The 19,738-nt window shown below is 44.4% G+C and overlaps 1 protein-coding gene across 1 annotated transcript in view; it reads left to right on the forward strand.

Annotated features, from left to right (window-relative positions):
• Positions 1-19,738, forward strand: part of ADGRA3 (adhesion G protein-coupled receptor A3) — a 107,989-nt gene that overhangs the window by 33,551 nt on the left and 54,700 nt on the right. Inside the window, exons 3-4 of the mRNA XM_040335188.1 lie at positions 9,140-9,211; positions 11,311-11,382. Coding sequence (XP_040191122.1) covers positions 9,140-9,211; positions 11,311-11,382 — 144 coding nt within the window. The remainder of the gene's footprint in view (positions 1-9,139; positions 9,212-11,310; positions 11,383-19,738) is intronic.

Genomic DNA, 19,738 nt, shown 5'->3' on the forward strand with positions numbered 1-19,738 from the left:
TCCTTGCAGGCTGATTCCCAGTGCAGCTACCAACCACTGGAAAAATGGATAGCAGGATACAAAAAACACACAAAGGCAGCGCTTGATGGGAATAGCATTAAAACTTTTATAGTCTTCAAGTAGGTAACAAAATAAATATTGCACTGGAGATACAATCGATGTAGCTACATAAACTGTAGAAATGGTGCGAGTAATACCAAACGGTAGCAAAAGCAGTCATAAAAACATGTAGCTAAGTATGATACTGGTATAAAAATGTGTACAACGATACCACTGCTGAATCCAGATGAGGAGGGGTTAACATCAGTCCGTCAGCATGTAGATGTCCCGTGTAGGGAACTATCACAACTCCCAGTGGATGGTTGTAGAATCCCAGGTTGATAGAGGGAAGTGTAACAGCCCTTGCGTGTGGCAGATAGTAAGGTCCCGCCGGCATGCAGATATGAAGACACAGCAAAAGAACCCTTCAGATGGACACGGCAAGCCTCGCCGGTGTCCGTGACGTCACCGGATCTCCGACGGAACTCCCTGAAGATCCGGAACCCGGCGGAGAGGTGAGTACCAATCAAAAGAATTTTGATTGATCAAAAAAATTAACGATTAATCGAGGAGTTAATAGTTAATTTTCACAGCCCTATAAAAAAATATATATATTTTTTTTCCTAATCGGGGTAAAGCTGGCTATACATGGGTCGAAATTTGGCTGCTTTAGCATGGAGTGGCCACATTTTCGATCCATGTGTGGCTGCTGCGGTTGAACAGAAGTTAATCTAATGATTGACTTCAGTTCAACTGCCATGTTGGATAAAATCTTGGGGCTAGATTCAGAGAGAGTTAAATTTAAGTCGTAAATTTAAGCGTATTCTGGAAACCAGATACGCTTAAATTAGGCTAAGATACGAGCGGCGTAAGTCTCTTACGCCGTCGTATCTTAGTTGCATATTTACGCTGGCCGCTAGGTAGCGCTTCCGTAGTTTTCGACGTAGAATATGCAATTGACCTATATACGCCGATTCACAAATGTACGTACGCCTGACGCTATTTTTTTACGTTGTTTACGTTAGGCTTTTTCGTCGTAAGGTTACTCCTACTATTAGGAGGCGCACGCAATGTTAAGTATGGCCGTTGTTCCCGCGTCGAAATTTGAAAATTTGACATCGTTTGCGTAACTCGTCCGTGAATGGGGCTGGACGTAATTTACGTTCACGTCGAAACCAATGACGCCCTTGCAGCGTACTTTGGAGCAATGCACACTGGGAAATTCCATGGACGGCGCATGCGCCGTTCGGGAAAAACGTCAATCACGTCGGGTCACCAATATTTAGCATAAAACACCCCCCCTCATCCTCATTTAAATTAGGCGCGCTTACGCCGGCCCCATTTACGCTACGCCGCCGTAACTAAGGAGGCAAGTGCTTTGTGAATACAGCACTTGCCTTTCTGATTTACGGCGGGGTAGCGTAAATACGATATGCTGCGCTGCCGTAAATATGCGCGGCTCTACCTGAATCTAGCCCTTCTTGATTAGCACCACAGGCAGTAGGCTGCAGCACTGATCTGTGTATTGGACAGCAGGGAAGTCTTTTTATTGTCACAATTCAATAGTCTATGTGTGGATGGGGGGATTGGGCAAGTTTTTTTCATTCAATCTGCTGGTTGAATAAAAAAAAATCTGTCTCATGTATGGCCAGCTTTAGATGATTTCACATCATGCAGAGATGCATGCTGATATGACTTTTAGTAAAATGAGGGAAAGGTCTGCTTTATGTTATTCCCTCAGCAGCTCCCCCTCTTAGCAGTGACTCAACAGCTCCTTTCTTCCCTGTACCAACTGTGGCCCAGATTCAAGAAGCAATTGCGCCTGTGTAACCATAGGTTACACAGCGCAATTGCTTACTTGCTCCGGCGTTACGAATGCTCCTGATTCAGGAATATCGTAACGCCGACTGCAGCCTAAAATCTGCGTGGCATAAGGCTCTTATGCCACGCATATCTTAGGCTGCATTCTTGCGATGACCGCTAGGGGGCGCTCCCATTGTGTTCAGTGTATAGTATGCAAATTGCATACTAACACCGATTCACAATGTTGCGCGAGCCCTGCGTACGCAATTTACGTCGTTTCCGTACGGCGTGTTTAGCGTAAGGCTGCCCCTTCTAATAGCAGGGGCAGCCAATGCTAAAGTATACCCGTCGTTCCCGCGTCGCGATGTTCGAATTGTACGTAATTTGCGTAAGTGATTCGTGAATGGCGCTGGACGCCATTCACGTTCACTTTGAAGCAAATGACGTCCTTGCGACGTCATTTGCCGCAATGCACGTCGGGAAAGTTTCCCGACGGAGAATGCGCTCTACGCTCGGCGAGAGAGCGTGCCTAATTTAAATGATTCCCGCCCCCTACGGGATCATTTACATTAGGTGCCCTTACGCAGGGCAAGTTTACACAGCGCACACGCAATTTACGGAGCTACTGCTCCGTGAATCGCGGGTAGCGCAGGAAATTTGCGGGGGCGCAGGGCAAAAACGATGCCCTGCGCCTCCGTAACTAAGGGGCAAATCTACCTGAATCCGGGCCACTGACTGTTCAGCACTCCCTGCTCCCCCCCTCCCAGCAGTGTTGATCATCTCAGATAAATGGTACACCATGCTATTTGGCACGGCAAATATTAAGAACATTGACCTAATTTTCAGTCCATCTCACAAAACGGCCTTTTCCTAGCCTACCCTCACTCCCTTTTGGAAGAGAATTTACAATGAATGAATACATGTTATGATCATCATTTTAGGTAATCCTTGGAACTAAAGTGTAAATTACATAGAAGGGGAAAAAATGTAATGTATGAATTTTATTTTCATGTGTTTTTCATTGGTACTTTATATTGAAATAAGAATATAAGAGAAGAAAAGCAAAGCCTTTATATGTAGTATATAGAGACATAAAAGGTGCTTTAGATTAGACTGTGGTGGGAGGATGGATTGTGTTGGTGGTGTGGCAGAATTCTGGAGGAATTTGTGGGTTTGATGTGCTGTGGACAGGAAATTGCCTCTCTGGGGGACAGGCCCCAAAAAAAACTTGTTTTACAAGACTTCCTGCTATTACTCAGCGCTCTGGTGAAATGAATACCGCTGCACACCATTGCCTTTTACATTTATTAGCGTTTTCTGTGCCAGTGACCTTTCTAGATTTTATTTTTAGTTTAAAGAGAATGTACAGCCAATACTTTTCTAGGAAACAATTAAAAACCCTGGCAGGTTATTTTTTGTTGTCTATGTACCATTGGGGAAATTTCCCTTTACTATCCCAGAGATGCAACAGGAAATAAAGAGGAACTTCATCCCTACCTAGCATTTTGTTTTTTATTCTGCTGTAATTGTTCCTGTAGGTAAATTAGAGCTGCACGATTCTGGCTAAAATGAGAATCACAATTTTTTTGCTTGGAAGATAGATCACGATCCTCTCACGATTCTCGCGGCGTAACATCATCTTTCACATTAAAACCCAAAAAAATTGGGCTAACTTTACTTTGTGTTTTTTTATTTTTTATTAATTGAACTGTATTTTTCCCCAAAAAATTGCATTTGAAAGACCGCTGGGCAAATAGTGTGATATAAAATATTGTAGCAATTGCCATTTTATTCCCTAGGGTCTCTGCTAAAATATATATAATGTTTGGGGGTTCCAAGTAATTTTCTAGCAAAAAGATATTGGGGCAGATCCACAAAAGAATTACGCCGGCGTATCTATTGATACGCCGCGTAATTTTTAATTTCCCGCGTCGTATCTTTGTTTTGTATCTACAAAACAAGATACGACTGCATCTCGGATCGATCCGACAGGCGTACGTCTTAGTACGCCGTCGGATCGTAGATGTATTTTTCCGCCGGCAGCTAGGTGGTGCTTCCGTAGAATTCCGTGTCGAGTATGCAAATTAGCTAGTTACGGCGATCCACGAACGTACGTCCGGCCGGCGCATTTTTTTACGTCGTTTGCGTTCGGCTTTTTCCGGCGTATAGTTATAAGGCGTACGCAATGTTAAGTATGGCCGTCGTTTGCGCGTCGAATTTTGAATTTTTTACGTCGTTTGCGTAAGTCGTTCGCGAATAGGGATTTGCGTAGAATGACATCACCGTCGTAAGCATTGGCTTGTTCTGGTTTAATTTCGAGCATGCGCACTGGGATACCCCCATGGACGGCGCATGCGCCGTTAAAAAAAAACGTTGTTTACGTAGGGCCAGAACGTATTTACATAAAACGCGCCCCCATCACATCCATTTAAATTCCGCGCCCTTACGCCGCCAAAGATACACTACGCCGCTGTAACTTATGGCGCAAATTCTTTGAGGATTCGGGAAAAAAAAAGTTACGACGGCGTAGTGTATCTTAGATACGCTACACCCGGCGGATATATGCGCCGATGTACGTGGATCTGCCCCATTGATTTTGAGTGTCAGATTTTTTTTTAGACTTTAAAGTGGAGGTTCACCCTAAAAACAATTATCTAACATTACATCCAGCATACTAACGACATGTACAGTATGCAGGTCTTCTTTTTTTTTTTCGTCGTACATACCGTTATATTGTTAATTTCTCTCCGGGTTCTGATTCCCGCAGGACTGGGCATTCCTATCCCTGGTTTAGATAATTGATGTCTGGTGAAAAAGTTCCCAAGGCGCGTCACCAGTTTTCTGTAAATAGCCGACCTGTGAGTCGACGCTATACGGCGCCTGCGCCCGCCGTGTAGAGCTGACTGCGCAGGCGCCATATAGAGCCGACTTGCAGGTCGACTATTTACGGAAAACTGGTGACGCGCCTTGTGCGCCATGGGAACTTTTTCACCAGACGTCAATCATCTAACCCAGGGATAGGAACGCCCAGTCCCGCGGGAATCGGAACCCGGAAGTCGGGGAGAAATTAACAATATAACGGTATGTACGGCGAAAAAAAAAAAAGACCTGCATACTGTACATGTCGTTAGTATGCTGGATGTAATGTTAGATAATTGTTTTAGGGTGAACCTCCACTTTAAGTGGTTAAACTTCCTGCATTTACACACAGAAGTTTGATCTAAGAAGGAAGTTAGTTACAATGTTTCATGTTGTTACAAACTTGGCAGACTGCCCCGATTTTTTTCTAGGCGCATGACTCCTGCCAAGGATTGTCCATGACATCTGTCATTCAAAGCTTTGTTTGACTTTCGGTGGCATACGTCATCGTCGGTCAACGTGTTTCGGTAAGCCTGCATTTTTCTCGGTGGTGGGATTATCACACTGAAGAAGTCACGCATTTGAATCTATTCACTCATTCACCTGATTGATTTTCAGATGTTTATGAACTTTTTCACTCAACAATCATTTGGTCATCATTGTTTTGTGTTTAGTTACCTAACCAACAGGCGCAACAGACCACCTGCATCACGTGCCAGTCGGCACATTCCTTGTTCCTCTTAGCAGAGGGACTCGTATATGATTTGTGCACATTTTATTTAGCATTGTTATATGTGTTATATTTTTTTCATGGTATTTGATTTTCGTTACTGTCAGTCATTTTTTAAGCGCTACACATTTATATTCCAAGGGGTAAATGGTGGCAAAAGGGAGATAAGAAAGGGGGAAGAAGAGGGGAAGGAGGGAAGAAGAATGGATAGAAAAAAAGGGGGGGGGATATATAAAGAGAAAGAGAGAAAAAAGGAAAAAAAGACAAAGGAGAGGAAAATAAGAAAAAAAATATGAAAAAGAATAAAGACAGATAAATAAGAATAGTAAAAAAAAAAAAAAAGAAATGAGTGGGAAAAATAGACAAATTAAGAGGATAAGGTGAAGCTGAGAAAAATGTTGTAAAATAAACTTAAAAAAACAAGTAAAGAAAATTACCTTAGTATGTGATGGGGGGCTGTGAATGGTAGGGGCCCTGTGATGGTGGGCCATGATTGGTAGGGGCACTGTGATGGGGGGCTGTGATTGGTAGGGGCACTGTGATGGGGGGCTGTGATTGGTAGGGGCACTGTTATGCAAAGGAAACTACGCTTCAAAAGGGGACTGTAATCGTTACAGTTTCACAGTGCCCCATTACATTACAGTGCCGGGGACCGACTCCGTGATTATCCCGTCATCAACCACCCTCGCGAGCGGGCGGTTGCTGAAAAATTGGCTGCTCAGTCCATATTGCCTGGGCCTATTTTTTGTCCCAGTCCGGACCTGGCTAAAGCTCTGTCAGATTGGATGGAGAGCGTCTGTGAACAGCAATTTTCAAGTCTTGCCACAGATTCTCAATTGGTTTTAGGTCTGGACTTTCACTGGGCCATTCTAACACATGAATATGCTTTGATATAAACCATTCCATTGTAGCTCTGGCTGTATGTTTTGGGTCGTTGTCCTGATGGAAAGTGAACCTCCACCCCAGTCTCAAGTCTTTTAAGATTGCCCTGTATATGACTCCATCCATCTTCCCATCAACTCTGACCAGCTTCCCTGTCCCTGCTGAAGAAAAGCATCCCCACAATATGATGCTGCCACCACCATGTTTCACGGTGGGGATGGAGTGTTCAGGGGGATGTGCAGTGTTGGTTTTCTGCCATACATAGAGTTTTGCTTTTAGGCTAAAAAGTAAAATGTTGGTCTCATCTGACCAGAGCACCTTCTTCCACATGTTTGCTGTGTCCCCCACATGGCTTCTCGCAAACTGCAAACAGAAGTTCTTATCCCTTTTTTCAACAATGGCTTTCTTCTTGCCACTCTTCCATAAAGACCAGATTTGTGGAGTGCACAATATTAGTTGTCATGTGGACAGATTCTCCCACCTGAGCTGTGGATCTCTGCAGCTCCTACAGAGTTACCATGGGCCCCTTGGCTGCTTCTCTGATTAATGCTCTCCTTGCCCGCCTGTCAGTTTGGGTGGACGGTCATATCTTGGTAGGTTGGCAGTTGTGCCATACTCTTTCCATTTTCGGATGATGGTTTGAATGGTGCTCCTTGAGATGTTCAAAGCCTGGGATATTTTTTTTATAACCTAACCCTGCTTTAAACTTCTCCACCATTTTATCCCTGGCCTGACTGTTGTGTTCCTTGGCCTTCATGATGCGGTTTGTTCACTAACCCTGCTTTAAACTTCTCCACAATTTTATCCCTGGCCTGACTGTTGTGTTCCTTGGCCTTCATGATGCGGTTTGTTCACTAAGGTTCTCTAACAAACCTCAGAGGGCTTCACAGAACAGCTGTATTTATACTGAGATTAAATTGCACTCAGGTGTACTTTATTTACTAATTAGGTGACTTCTGAAGGCAATTGGTTCCATTAGATTTTAGTTACGGGTATCAGAGTAAAGGGGGCTGAATACAAATGCACGCCACACTTTTCAGATATTTATTTTTAAAGAAAAAATGTAAAGCATTCATCATTTTCCTTTCACTTCTCAATTATATGCCACTTTGTGTTGGTCTCTGACATAAAATCCCCCAAAAATACATTTATGTTTTGGTTGTAACATGACAAAATGTGGGAAATTTTAAGGGGTATGAATACTTTTTCAAGGCACTGTACCTGTCACTTCCTACAATGCCAGCTGCTATGTCTCTAGCCTGCCCCAGGGACACACAGCCATCTAACTCATCTGGAATGTTTTGATGCAGATTTTACTGGTGCCTGTAGCTCTTCAGGAGCACAATGGCTGGCTCCAATGGAGGCCCTACTGGTAAGTATTAGAACTGTCACTGCACTCCTCTGCAGGGATCATATATCAAGGCATTCACCAAATCCTGCAGACAAGTGTTGTCACCGACCACTCTGCAAACTATTCACTGACAAACCTTCTGTCTCAATAGCATCCCAGCAATGCCATTGCTATGTTTAGCCTACATCCATATTTAGCTCCTCAGGACTGGCACACATCTACAGAGATACAGTATGCTTTTTGGACCGTCTTATTGCCTCATGTTGTTTTACTGTAATGATTGCTTTTAGCAATACAGTCACCCTCTTCCCCATTCACTGTTTAATCCAGTCTAGCATAACATAACACTAATGCCTAGTACACACCATCAGAAAGTCGGACGAGAAATACCGCTTTCAAAGTGATCGTACGATAATCTGATCGTACGTACACAACTTTCAAGACCCAATCATAATAGAAGGCACAAACATGAAAAAACTTCTCCTACGATAACGGAACAAACAATTTTCATTTAATCAGTACAGTATTCGTCTGAAAAAAAATCAGAACACCAAGACCACGCATGCACGGAAACGAAAAACAATACAGTGCAATACATGACATCACATCACGCCACATTTGGCACTTTTTGGGGGGAAGTGGTGCCCAGCGCAGCCCAATTCATGTTTTTAATGGGCCCTTAGGCTGGGCATATAGTAGATGGCTTGAAATTTTCCAATTGCTGCTGAGTCGGCTACAGTTAGGGCAGTGGGTGACCCTGCAAAACTCATCTGGCGTGATAAAAATCTATTTAGAGCGGAGTTCCACTCAAAAGTGGAACTTCCGCTTTAAGCCCTCCTCGACCCCTTACATAACACATTTGGCATGTCGTTTATTTTTTATTTATTTTTTGGAGGGGGGGGGGTTGATTGATTTTGAAAGGGAATTCCAGTCCCACTTCCTGCTTCCGCCTACGAGCCACCTAGACAGCTCCTCCTCTCCCCCTAAGCAGCCCCTCCCTCTCTGCCATCTTCTGTGACACGTGACAGGTCCCAGAAGATTGCCTGTCCACTGGGTCTGTCCGTGAAGCCACAAGCTGTCACACCCCGGTGCCCACAGGGGGGGGGGGGGGTGGGTGTAGTTCAGGGCCTGTAGGAAAAAGAAATTGCAGCAGTGACAGCCTCCCTTCATATATTGCTCACAGTAACCAGAATTGGGTCCTTTCCATCCATGTGTACTGTGGGAGTTAGGAAAGGAAAATCGTTTCTCTTTGGGTAATTCCGGTTATAGGGCGCTTATTTATGAATTTGCCCATCAACTAACATTCTGGATTGCTTGTAGTAACCAATGAGATTATTTTTCAGATTTTGGCACAATGAAATAAAGAATCTGGTTCTCTGTGTGACACCGAGCTTTCCTCAGTGATAAACAAAGAACGCATTTCCTAATAAGGAAGACAAAATGAATAGTTGTAACTCTGATCCTTTGTTTTTCAGGGACCTTCGAAATAACTTGATCAGTTTAATCGAACCTGGTGCCTTTTCAGGACTTGCATCCCTTAAACGACTGTAAGTATTCAGATTTTTTTTAATTAAAAGTTTGCTATGTACATAAGAACAAGAACTACACTTTTCATTACCATGTCCTAACCACTGAACACTTTTAAACAATTTGTTTTGCAAGCATGCCAAGCTCTGACTTTGTTCCTTTGTACTTTGTGTCATAGAGCTGATTGAATCCAGATACGGTTTAGCTCTCTTGTTCCTTAGACAGGATGAAGGTCACTTCACATTCAGGCTTTTAAAAAATGTACGGCCTTGTTCAGCTATCCAAGATGGTACAAAAATTCGTTCTTTGAGCTTTCTTATTAAGGAACTCTTTTAAAAAGAAAAAAAAAAAAAACTTGTAAAAATATAAAACATAAAGAAATGGTATCACTTAAACTCCAAACTTTCTGTATACCGTAATTAACAGCTAGCACAGTATAGCACTCAGCTGCTGGTTTGCGTGTGTGTGTGTGTGTGTATAGATATAACTACCGGTATATATTTTTATATATACATGCATGCATACATACACTGCAGGACTGGTTAGCAGGAGAACAAATTGCCCTGGTGTTAGGTGTTTCTGAGAGTAATAAATGCCCCTGTGTTGGAGGTCAAAGGTTGGAAGAAGTAATAAATGCTCCTGCACCAGCAGTTGGTGGTAGTAATAAATGCTTCAGCACCAGTGGTTGGTGTAAGTAATAAATGCTTCAGCATCAGAGGTTGGTGGAAGTAATACATGCTTCAACATCAGAGGTTGGTGGAAGTAATCAATGCTCTAGCACCAGAGGTTGGTGGAGGTAATTAATGCTCCAGCACCAGTGGTTGGTGGATGTAATAAATGCTCCAACATCAGCAGTTGGTGGTAGTAATAAATGCTCCAGCACCAGAGGTTGGTGGAAGTAATCAATGCTCCAGCACCAGAGGTTGGTGGAAGTAATAAATGCTCCAGCACCAGAGGTTGGTGGAAGTAATCAATGCTCCAGCATCAGAGATTGGTGGAAGTAATTAATGCTCCAGCACCAGTGGTTGGTGGATGTAATAAATGCTCCAGCACCAGAGGTTGGTGGTAGTAATAAATGCTCCAGCACCAGCAGTTGGTGGAAGTAATAAATGCTCCAGCACCAGTGGTTGGTGGAAGTAATCAATGCTCCAGCACCAGAGGTTGGTGGAAGTAATCAATGCTCCAGCACCAGAGGTTGGTGGAAGTAATTAATGCTCCAGCACCAGCAGTTGGTGGAAGTAATAAATGCTTCAGCATCAGAGGTTGGTGGAAGTAATTAATGCTCCAGCACCAGCAGTTGGTGGAAGTAATCAATGCTCCAGCACCAGAGGTTGGTGGAGGTAATAAATGCTCCAGCACCAGAGATTGGTGGAAGTAATAAATGCTCCAGCACCAGAGGTTGGTGGAAGTAATAAATGCTCCAGCACCAGAGGTTGGTGGAGGTAATAAATGCTCCAGCACCAGAGATTGGTGGAAGTAATAAATGCTCCAGCACCAGAGGTTGGTGGAAGTAATAAATGCTCCAGCACCAGAGGTTGGTGGAGGTAATAAATGCTCCAGCACCAGTGGTTGGTGGAAGTAATAAATGCTTCGGCAGCTGGTTACTGCCTGTCATGGGCTATATGTTGGAGACCACTAGTTTAGTGCAATTCCTTACCAGTCCCCCCCCCCCCCCCTCCAGTCTGTAGCTGTTAATTTCAGTGATGTGAATGTTTGCCTGACCCAAACACTGCTGGAAAGAAAGAGTCAGTCACACGTTGATGTGAAATTACATTCTGCAATGTTCTTACTTGTGTAAATGTATTATAAAAATCCATGTTTTTCATGTGACTGGCTTGATGGTAGGCTGATTTGTGTTTGGTGGGGTAGAAGTGAAGTACTAAACATTTGGCTTAGGGGCGCAGAGAATAAAAATCCAGCCCCAACTACTACTACTAATTTTTAGTTTGTCATAATGTTAGCGGCAAAAAAATCTTATTGTCTCGTTAATGCAATAACCTGCACTTTTAATTGCATTCTAATTATAGAGGATTTTATAAGTTAGGTTAGCCCATAAAGGTTTCAATTAAACTCCAAAATGTTTGTATTCTAATAATAGAGTGTTCTGTGTTTTTTTTAGAGACCTTGCCAATAACCGGATTGGATGCCTCAATGCTGATATGTTTCAGGGACTCCCCAACCTGGTTAGACTGTAAGTATGATCATCCTACCTTTTGTTTGATATTCTGTGTTTTCTACCGGCAGAGACTTGTCACCTTCTCAAAGACCTTGCCAAATACTTGTGTATGAAACAATACAACTTGCATTTAATGGGAAGATGCTGATAGAATAATGTGAGCATACTTGCTCCACCCAATCAGATTTGTGCAAGTCAGTATACTCCTGATTTAAAGAATAATTACACTGGGGGGGTGAAATAAATTAAGTCCATTACCTATAATAGCGTACCTTTTCTAAAAACAACGTTGAATGACGTGCCTGAACAGGTCCCTCAGTATTGTTTATATGATGCGGCTCATTGTCTCTTCACTGGCTTATGTACAGATTGTCTAGTTGGAATTCGGGAGAAGTGTTTGGGGATAAAGACTGCACTTAGCAAGAGCAGTTGCTCCAGAGCTTAGTAAATGAGCAAAAACTCTGCTGACTTCCATCATCCAATCATGTGCAAGCAAAAATGTTTTTTTTTTTTTTATCTTCCTTGCACGTGATTGGGTAGTCTTTGCAAAGTGAAGCTTTATCTCATTTACTAAGCTCTGAAGCAACTGCACTTGTAGAGGGCAACTGCACCTTGCAAAGTGCAGTCTATTTGCCTTTAGTAAATCAACCCCTTTGTGTCAAGCTTTGTACACACGCACGTTTTTTCTCGGCAAGAAAACTGCTGGCAGAGCTTTTTGCCAAGAAAACCGTTCCTGTGTATGGTTTTTCGTCAAGAAAACTGCCGGGAATAACGAAGAGAAAAATAGAAAACCTGCTCTCTATTTTCTCGTCGGGATTCTCTGCAGTGTTTTCCTGCCAAGAAACCCGAGCGTGTGTATGCTTACCTATCTCCATGGAAACACGCACATGCTCGATGAGACTTTGACGCATACGCGGTAGTTTCCAAGGCATTCCGTATTTTCCAGCATATAAGACGACTTTGTAACCCCTGAAATTCTTCTTCAAAGTCGGGGGTCGTCTTATACGCCGGTAACCTAATGCTTACCTTATCCGGGACCGTGACATGCAGATCGCGGCCGTCCTTTTTTGAAAAGCCGCGCCCCTCTTTCTGCTGTTCCGTGATAGGCCGAACACTCCGCTTCCCAGGAGACACTTCGGTAGATTCAGGTAGGGGCGCGCTAATTTGCGGCGGCGTAGCCTAGCGTGTTTACACTACGCCGCCTTAAGTAAGAGAGGCAAGTACATGATTCTCAAAGCACTTACCTCCTTACTTAGTGCGGCGTAGTGTAAACACGGCGGGCGTAAGGGCGCCTAATTCAAATGGGTTGGAGGGGGGCGTGTTTAATGGTAATGAGGCTTGACCTCACGTTTTTGATGTTTTTTGCCTACTGCGCATGCGCCGGCGCCTACATTTCCCAGTGCGCATTGCGGCTAAGTACGCCGTACGGGCCTATTGATTTCGACGTGGACGTAAACGACGTAACTCCCAATTCACGGACGACTTACGCAAATGACGGAAAAAATTCGAACCTCGCGGCGGGAATGGCGGCCATACTTTAACATTGTTATTCCACCTCATAGGTGGAATAACTTTAGGCCGTCTAAGGCCTTACGGAAACGGCGTAAAAATCGACTGCGGTGGCCGGGCGTACGTTCGTGAATCGACGTAGAAACTCATTTACATATTCTACGCCGGCCGCAATGGAAGCGCCACCTAGCGGCCATCCGAAAAATTGCAATCTAAGATAGGACGGCGCAAGCCGTCGTATCTTAGATATGTTTAAGCGTATCTCTGTTTGAGCATACGCTTAAACATAGGTCGGCCTAGATTCTGAAATAGATCAACTTATCAACTGATAAGTCGGCCTAACTCTACCTGAATCTACCTAACTGTGTTTAGTGTTCCGCCTATCACGGATGCCCTCTCGTCCGAGGACGAGAGGGCATCCGTGATAGGCGGAACACTAAACACAGTGTCTCCTGGGAAGTGGAGTGTTTGGCCTATCACGGAACAGCAGAAAGAGGGGCGCGGCTTTTGAAAAATGGACGAACGCGGTCTGCATGTCACGGATAAGGTAAGCAGTGACGCATGTTATTGGGCACAGTGAGGCATGTTGTGGCACACAGTGAGGCATGTAGTGGGGCGAAGTTAAGCATATAATTGGGCACAGTGAGGCATGTAATTGGGCACAGTGAGGCATGTAATTGGGCACAGTGAGGCATGTAATTGGGCACAGTGAGGCATGTAATTGGGCACAGTGAGGCATGTAATTGGGCACAGTGATGCATGTAATTGGGCACAGTGATGCATGTAATGGTGCACAGTGATGCATGTAATGGCACAGTGAGGTGAGGCGAGGCATGACTAGTAGGAAGGGGGTCGTCTTATACGGTGAGTATATCCCAAAACCAACATTTTAGCTGGAAAATACGGTAAATAGGGTGAAGCAAGGCGGCGACGGCATTGAATGTGACGAGCGCATGCTCGTCGTAGTCGATGACTTCACTGCGTTCTTGCCAGTCAAAAGAACGGCAGTTCTTTTGAATGTGAGTCTGTGCACAGGGCTTGGCAAGAAAATCTTGCCAGGAATCTCGTCAAGAAAACTGACGGTTTTTATTCAACAGTATTCTTGTCCGTGTGTACAGGGCTTCATACTTGGCTTTCGCCATGAGCCATTCCTCCTGGTATCCCAACTGCATGTTGCAGATGAGTACCAGTGAGGAGATACAGAAATGTAAAAGGCAGGGCTTTTTTCAGGGGGAACTTGGGGGAACTCAGTTCCACCACCTCTGGCTCAGACCCTTTGGTGCCTGCTCACCACAATCACTTGTAAACACAGAAGTCTGGTTTCTGTGTTTACAAGTGACAGCTCTGCACTCTGTGTGTAACCCCCTGAACTCTACACTATGTAATGCAATCCTGGTATTTAATGCCCCTTTAAGACACTTCTACTGTTTGTGAAATTTGAATGGGGTTGTGGTTGAGTTCCTGCACCTATTTTTTGAGAAAAAAAGCTCTGGTAAAAGGTAGCTAGTTATACTTATGTTCATAAGTGTTTACCGCAAAAACCTAAAGCTGTATTAAACTCCAAAGCAAAATTGTTGTTATATTGCAGGTTACCAATTCTTATGCCTCGTACACACTCTCAGTTTTCTAAACCGTGCGAGTGTACGAGGCTTTCAGGTTTCACGTCTGGAAATCTGCCCAGAATCTCGGCGAGAAAAATAGAGATCCTGCTCTCTATTTTCTCGTTGAGATTCTTGTCGGCCCATTTACCGACGAGAAACCCGAGAGTGTGTATGCTTACCTGTCGCCGCGGAAACCCGCGCATGCTCGAAAATTACTTTGACGCATGCGCGGTAGTTTCCACGGCATAGGTAGGGTGAAGCAAGATGGCGGCGACAGCATTGAATGTGAAGAGCGCATGCTTGTTGTACGCGATGACATCACCGCGTTCTTGCCTTTCAAAAGAACAGCGGTTCTTTTGAAAGGAGTGTGTACACTCGGGCGGCAAGAGATTCTTGCCAAGAATCTCGTCGGGAAAAACTATGTTTTTTTTCTGACGAGATTCTGGCCCGTGTGTACGAGGCTTTAGATGTGATGAGGCTGCATGAGTTTTCTTTTTTAGGCTCTTTTTTCTTTCCACTGGATGATCCAGCCACTGAAGCCTCGTACACACGGCCGAGGAACTCGACGTGCCAAACACATCGAGTTCCTCGGCCAGTTCAGCCCTGAAGCCGCCGAGGAGCTCGGCGGGACGAGAGCTCCCATAGAACAACGAGGAAATAGAGAACATGTTCTCTATTTCCTCGTCGAGCTCCTCGTCGGCTTCCTCGGCTGAAAGTGTACACACGACCAGTTTCCTCGGCAGAATTCAGCCAGAAACTCGGTCGGAAGCTGAATTCTGCCGAGGAAACTGGTCGTGTGTACGGGGCCTCAGTCTGCTTTTCAAAAGAACAAGCTGTCCTGCAGATGTAACAGTTACAGGGTTGAGGCAAACCATTTAACACTGACAGGGGTGTCTACATACATCAACTTTTATTTATTTAAAGGGGTTGTAAAGGTTCGTTCCCCCCCCCCCCCCCCCAAATAGGTTCATTTAATAGGTGCATTGTTGGTTCACTTACCTTTTCCTTCGATTTCCCTTCTAAATGTTTTTTTTTCTTTGTCTGAATTTCTCACTTCCTGTTTCTCCTCAGTAAGCTTTCCACCATCATCCGAGACGTTCTGGCTGGGGGTTAGTCAGCCAGAACAGCTTACTGAGGAGAAACAGGAAGTGATACATTTAGACAAAGAAAAAAAACATTGATTGGTAGATTCACAGACAAGATACGACGGCGTATCTCCAGATACACCGTCGTATCTATGCGCCTGATTCTTAGAATCAGTTACGCATAGATTTCCATTAGATCCGACCGGCGTAAGTCTCTTACGCCGTCGGATCGTAACTGCATTTTTCCGCTGACCGCTAGGGGCGTGTATGCTGATTTACGCGTCGAAATATGTAAATCAGCAAGATACGCAAATTCACGAACGTACGCCCGGCCGACGCAGTACATTTACGCCGTTTACGTTGGGCTTTTCCCGGCGTATAATTACCCCTGCTATATGGTGGCGTAAGTGCAGCGTACCAATGTTAAGTATGGCCGTCGTTCCCGCGTCGAATTTTGAAGTTTTTACGTCGTTTGCGTAATTCGTCCGTGAATGGGGCTAGACGTCATTTACGTTCACGTCAAAACCGATGACGTCCTTGCTGCGTACTTTGGAGCAATGCACACTGGGAAATTCCGCGGACGGCGCATGCGCCGTTCGGGAAAAACATCAATCACGTCAGGTCAAGCCTAATTTACATAACACACGCCCACCTCTTCACTTTTGAATTAGGCGGGCTTACGTCGGCCTATTTACGCTACGCTGCCGCAACTTTCTTTTAAGAATACGGCACTTGCCTGTAAAAGTTGCGGAGACGTAACGTAAATAGGATACGTTACGCCAGCACAAAGAAACGCCGATCTACGTGAATCTACCCCTTAGAAGGGAAATCTAAGGAAAAGGTAAGTGAACCAACAATGCACTAGCTTAAAGGAATATATTTAGAAAAAAAAAAAACCTTTACAAACCCTTTAAGGAACAAAACTGTTGTCATCATAACTGCCTATGAAGAGGTAAAGTTCAGCTTCTATTTGTTAGCGTCTTTAAATTTGCTAGTCCATCTAACACTCCCCTCCCCCCAGACTGACGAGGCTGCTGTGCAAATATGCCCCCTTGTGCTCCTTCATCCAGAGCGGGGGTACTCTAATACATGAGATGTGTTACTGGCCAGATCACCAAGGAAAAAAAAAATGTAAAATTGAATGCAGCCACCACATCTAATGAATGGTAAACCGAATATATTACCTTTTTGGGTCAGGCTTTATACCCCGCCTCAATGCAAAGAGGGGGAAACTAGCCAAAAACAAAGGTGGTAGAAAAATAGACAAAATTATTTCATTGGTAAACATTCCCTAACATTTGCCTTTCTCTAAAGTGTGTCACATTAATTTCTGACTTGTAAGTTGGTTCTTCCAAAAATATTTTTAGATTCATTATGTGCAACGCGACTCGTGAGTAGAACAAATGTTTACCAAATGTGGGGAAACTATGAAGGAAATGCAGATGATGTGGTTTCCAAGCATTCCAGTTGGTATTCTTCATTCATGAATTACATGATTTGCTGGATAACTGAAGCTGAAGCTGGCTCAGTTGTATTTGGCCCCTTTCACACTACTGCGACTTCACCACGATTTTACCTCAATTTGCGGCCGCGATTTTGCCGTGATTTCAGGTAATGCCTTTGTAAGTGGCATCAAAATCGGACCAAAGTAGTGCAGGGACTACTTTGAAGCATTCTATGCATTAAGGTGAAAAACCTTCTGTAGTGCAGCAGCCCCCAGACACCCCCCCTTTTACTTACCTGAACCCAGTCTTTGAAGTGACGAGAACGAGCCCAGCAGCTTCAGTCACTGTCTTGGGTCTTCATTGGATAGATTGATAGCAGCAGGAGCCACCGGCTCCTGCTCCTGTCATTCAAATCCAGTGACATGGGAACCAGGGGCGTGGCCGAGTCCTGTGTCATATGGCGCAGCAGCAAGACTCGGGAGCATGCCTGCACAAGTGTCCCCATGGAAATTGGCTCTCTGAGGGGGCACTCGAGAAGAGGAGGAGACAGGAGCGCCGCTGGGGGGCCCCAGAAGAGGAGGATTGGGACCGATCTGTGCAAAACCCTTACACAGTGGAGGTGAGTATGACATGTTTGTTATTTAATTTTTTTTTTTTTATAAAATAACAATCACTTTAATGCATATAATGCTTAAAAGACGGGGCTTGACAAATTTGCTTAAAATCTAGGCGCCAGCTAAAAAAGTTAGGAGCCAGGAACGCGCCCCGTCCCGCCGAGCTCGTGTACAGAAGCAAACGCATACTTGAGTAATACCTGCATATAAAAGCGGTGTTCAAACCACACATGTGAGGTATTGCTGCGATTGGTAGAGCAAGAGCAATAAATCTAGTCCTAGACCTCCTCTGTAACTCAAAACATGCAATCTGTAGAATGTTTTAAATGTCGCCTATGGAGATTATGAATGAATGACTTGTATAGCGCAACGCATGCGAACTGAATCGCCTCTGGGCGCTTTTTCAGCCAGTGTCTGCTTGGCTGGTGCGGTCATTTTACCCCGTAGGATCGTGACGCGCTTGGGACACACAGTCATACACACATATATACATATATATACTAAGCCAATTTGGACAAGATCCAATTTACCTTCCAGCATGTCTTTGGAGTGTGGGAGGAAACCGGAGTACCCGGAGGAAACCCACGCAGGCACAGGGAGAACATGCAAACTCCAGGCAGATGGTGTCGTGGTCGGGATTCGAACCAGCGACCCTTTTGCTGCTAGGCGAAAGTGCTACTCACTACACCACTGTGCTGCCCTATGACAGGTAAAAGTTTGTCGCCACGAGCGAACGCAATTTTGAAGCGTGATATTTTGGGTATCAATTTACTTGGCGTAACATTATCTTTCACAATATAACAAAATTGGGCTAACTTTACTGTTGTCTTATTTTTTAATAAAAAATTTGCATTTTTTCCACAAAAAAGTACGCTTGTAAGACCGTGGTGCAAATGCGGTGTGACAGAAAGTATTGCAACGACCGCCATTTTATTCTGTAGGGTGTTAGAATAAAAAATGTATATAATGTTTGGAGGTTCTAAGTAAAGGGAAGGAGCTGGGCGGGCAGTGAAAACAGGGGAAGCTCCATTAGCATTGCTGGTTGTCTTGTCATACCAACGGCCACCACAAGAGGATGCCAAATTTCAGAAGCAAGCATAGGACTGCAGAAGGCTGCAAACTACCGGATGGCACAGCCCAACACGATCGCGCTGGGGGGGTGTGTGTGCGCAGGGAGACAGGGATACCCCTGCTGTGCCGCGCCAGGTCGCCAGTTCTAGTCGCAAATGTGACCTGGCGCCCGGGGTTTGTCGAGCCCTGCATTAAGATATAAAAAAAAAAAAACTCTGCCTTTACGACCCCTTTAACTCTAGTCTATGAGAGCCTCCATATTGGAGCATATATAGAAAAGGATACATTAAAGCAAGTATGCCTGAAGGCAGCCCAAAGCCACACCCAGTGTGTCCCAATGCCAATTCTAAGGAAAAGTTGACATACTTCCCCTGATCGCTTCTTTAAGGGAATATGATACTCCATCAATTTAGCAACCGGCTTGGACCTCCGGGTTATCTCTCTCTCTACATTATTAAAACTCATGGTCCCAAGTGATCTAGCAAAGCTACTGAGAAATGCAGCGAGCCCTGAACCTTCTACTGATTGAGTCGCACGGTGCGGTGACAGGCTTAGTACTACATTAAAAAATGCCTGTCAACACAAGGACACACACAAAATAGTTTTCTCTGTGTCCCATTCCCACTGCAACACAGCCCAGACCTGTGCTGCATGCTGTAATAAAGTCAAGGCAGGCTGCATTTTATTGCAGCGTTCTGTACAGTATTGCATGGCAGAGTACAGCAGCATGAATAAAGTTTGTACAAAAACAAAAAAAAGGGAGCCGTGTGATGCGCTCACTCGCACACTACACTGCCCCCTGCCGTGGTTGGGAATAGACGGCCACCGGAATGGTAAAGTGCTTTGGCAGCTGTCCCTGCTTGTGTGAATTCCCTTTACAATTTGAAAAATAAATGCATCTAAGAATGTATTCATGATTACAGCGCTGCATTAAAGTGGAGTTCCACCCATAAATATAACATTACATCAGTAGTTTTAAAAAAATGTCATTAGTCCTTTAAGAAAAAAAAATGTTTTTTAGATGCCTTCAAAGTGTTGTTGCTAGG

Source organism: Rana temporaria, chromosome 1 (genome assembly GCF_905171775.1).
Source record: "Rana temporaria chromosome 1, aRanTem1.1, whole genome shotgun sequence".
NCBI lineage: Eukaryota > Metazoa > Chordata > Amphibia > Anura > Ranidae > Rana > Rana temporaria.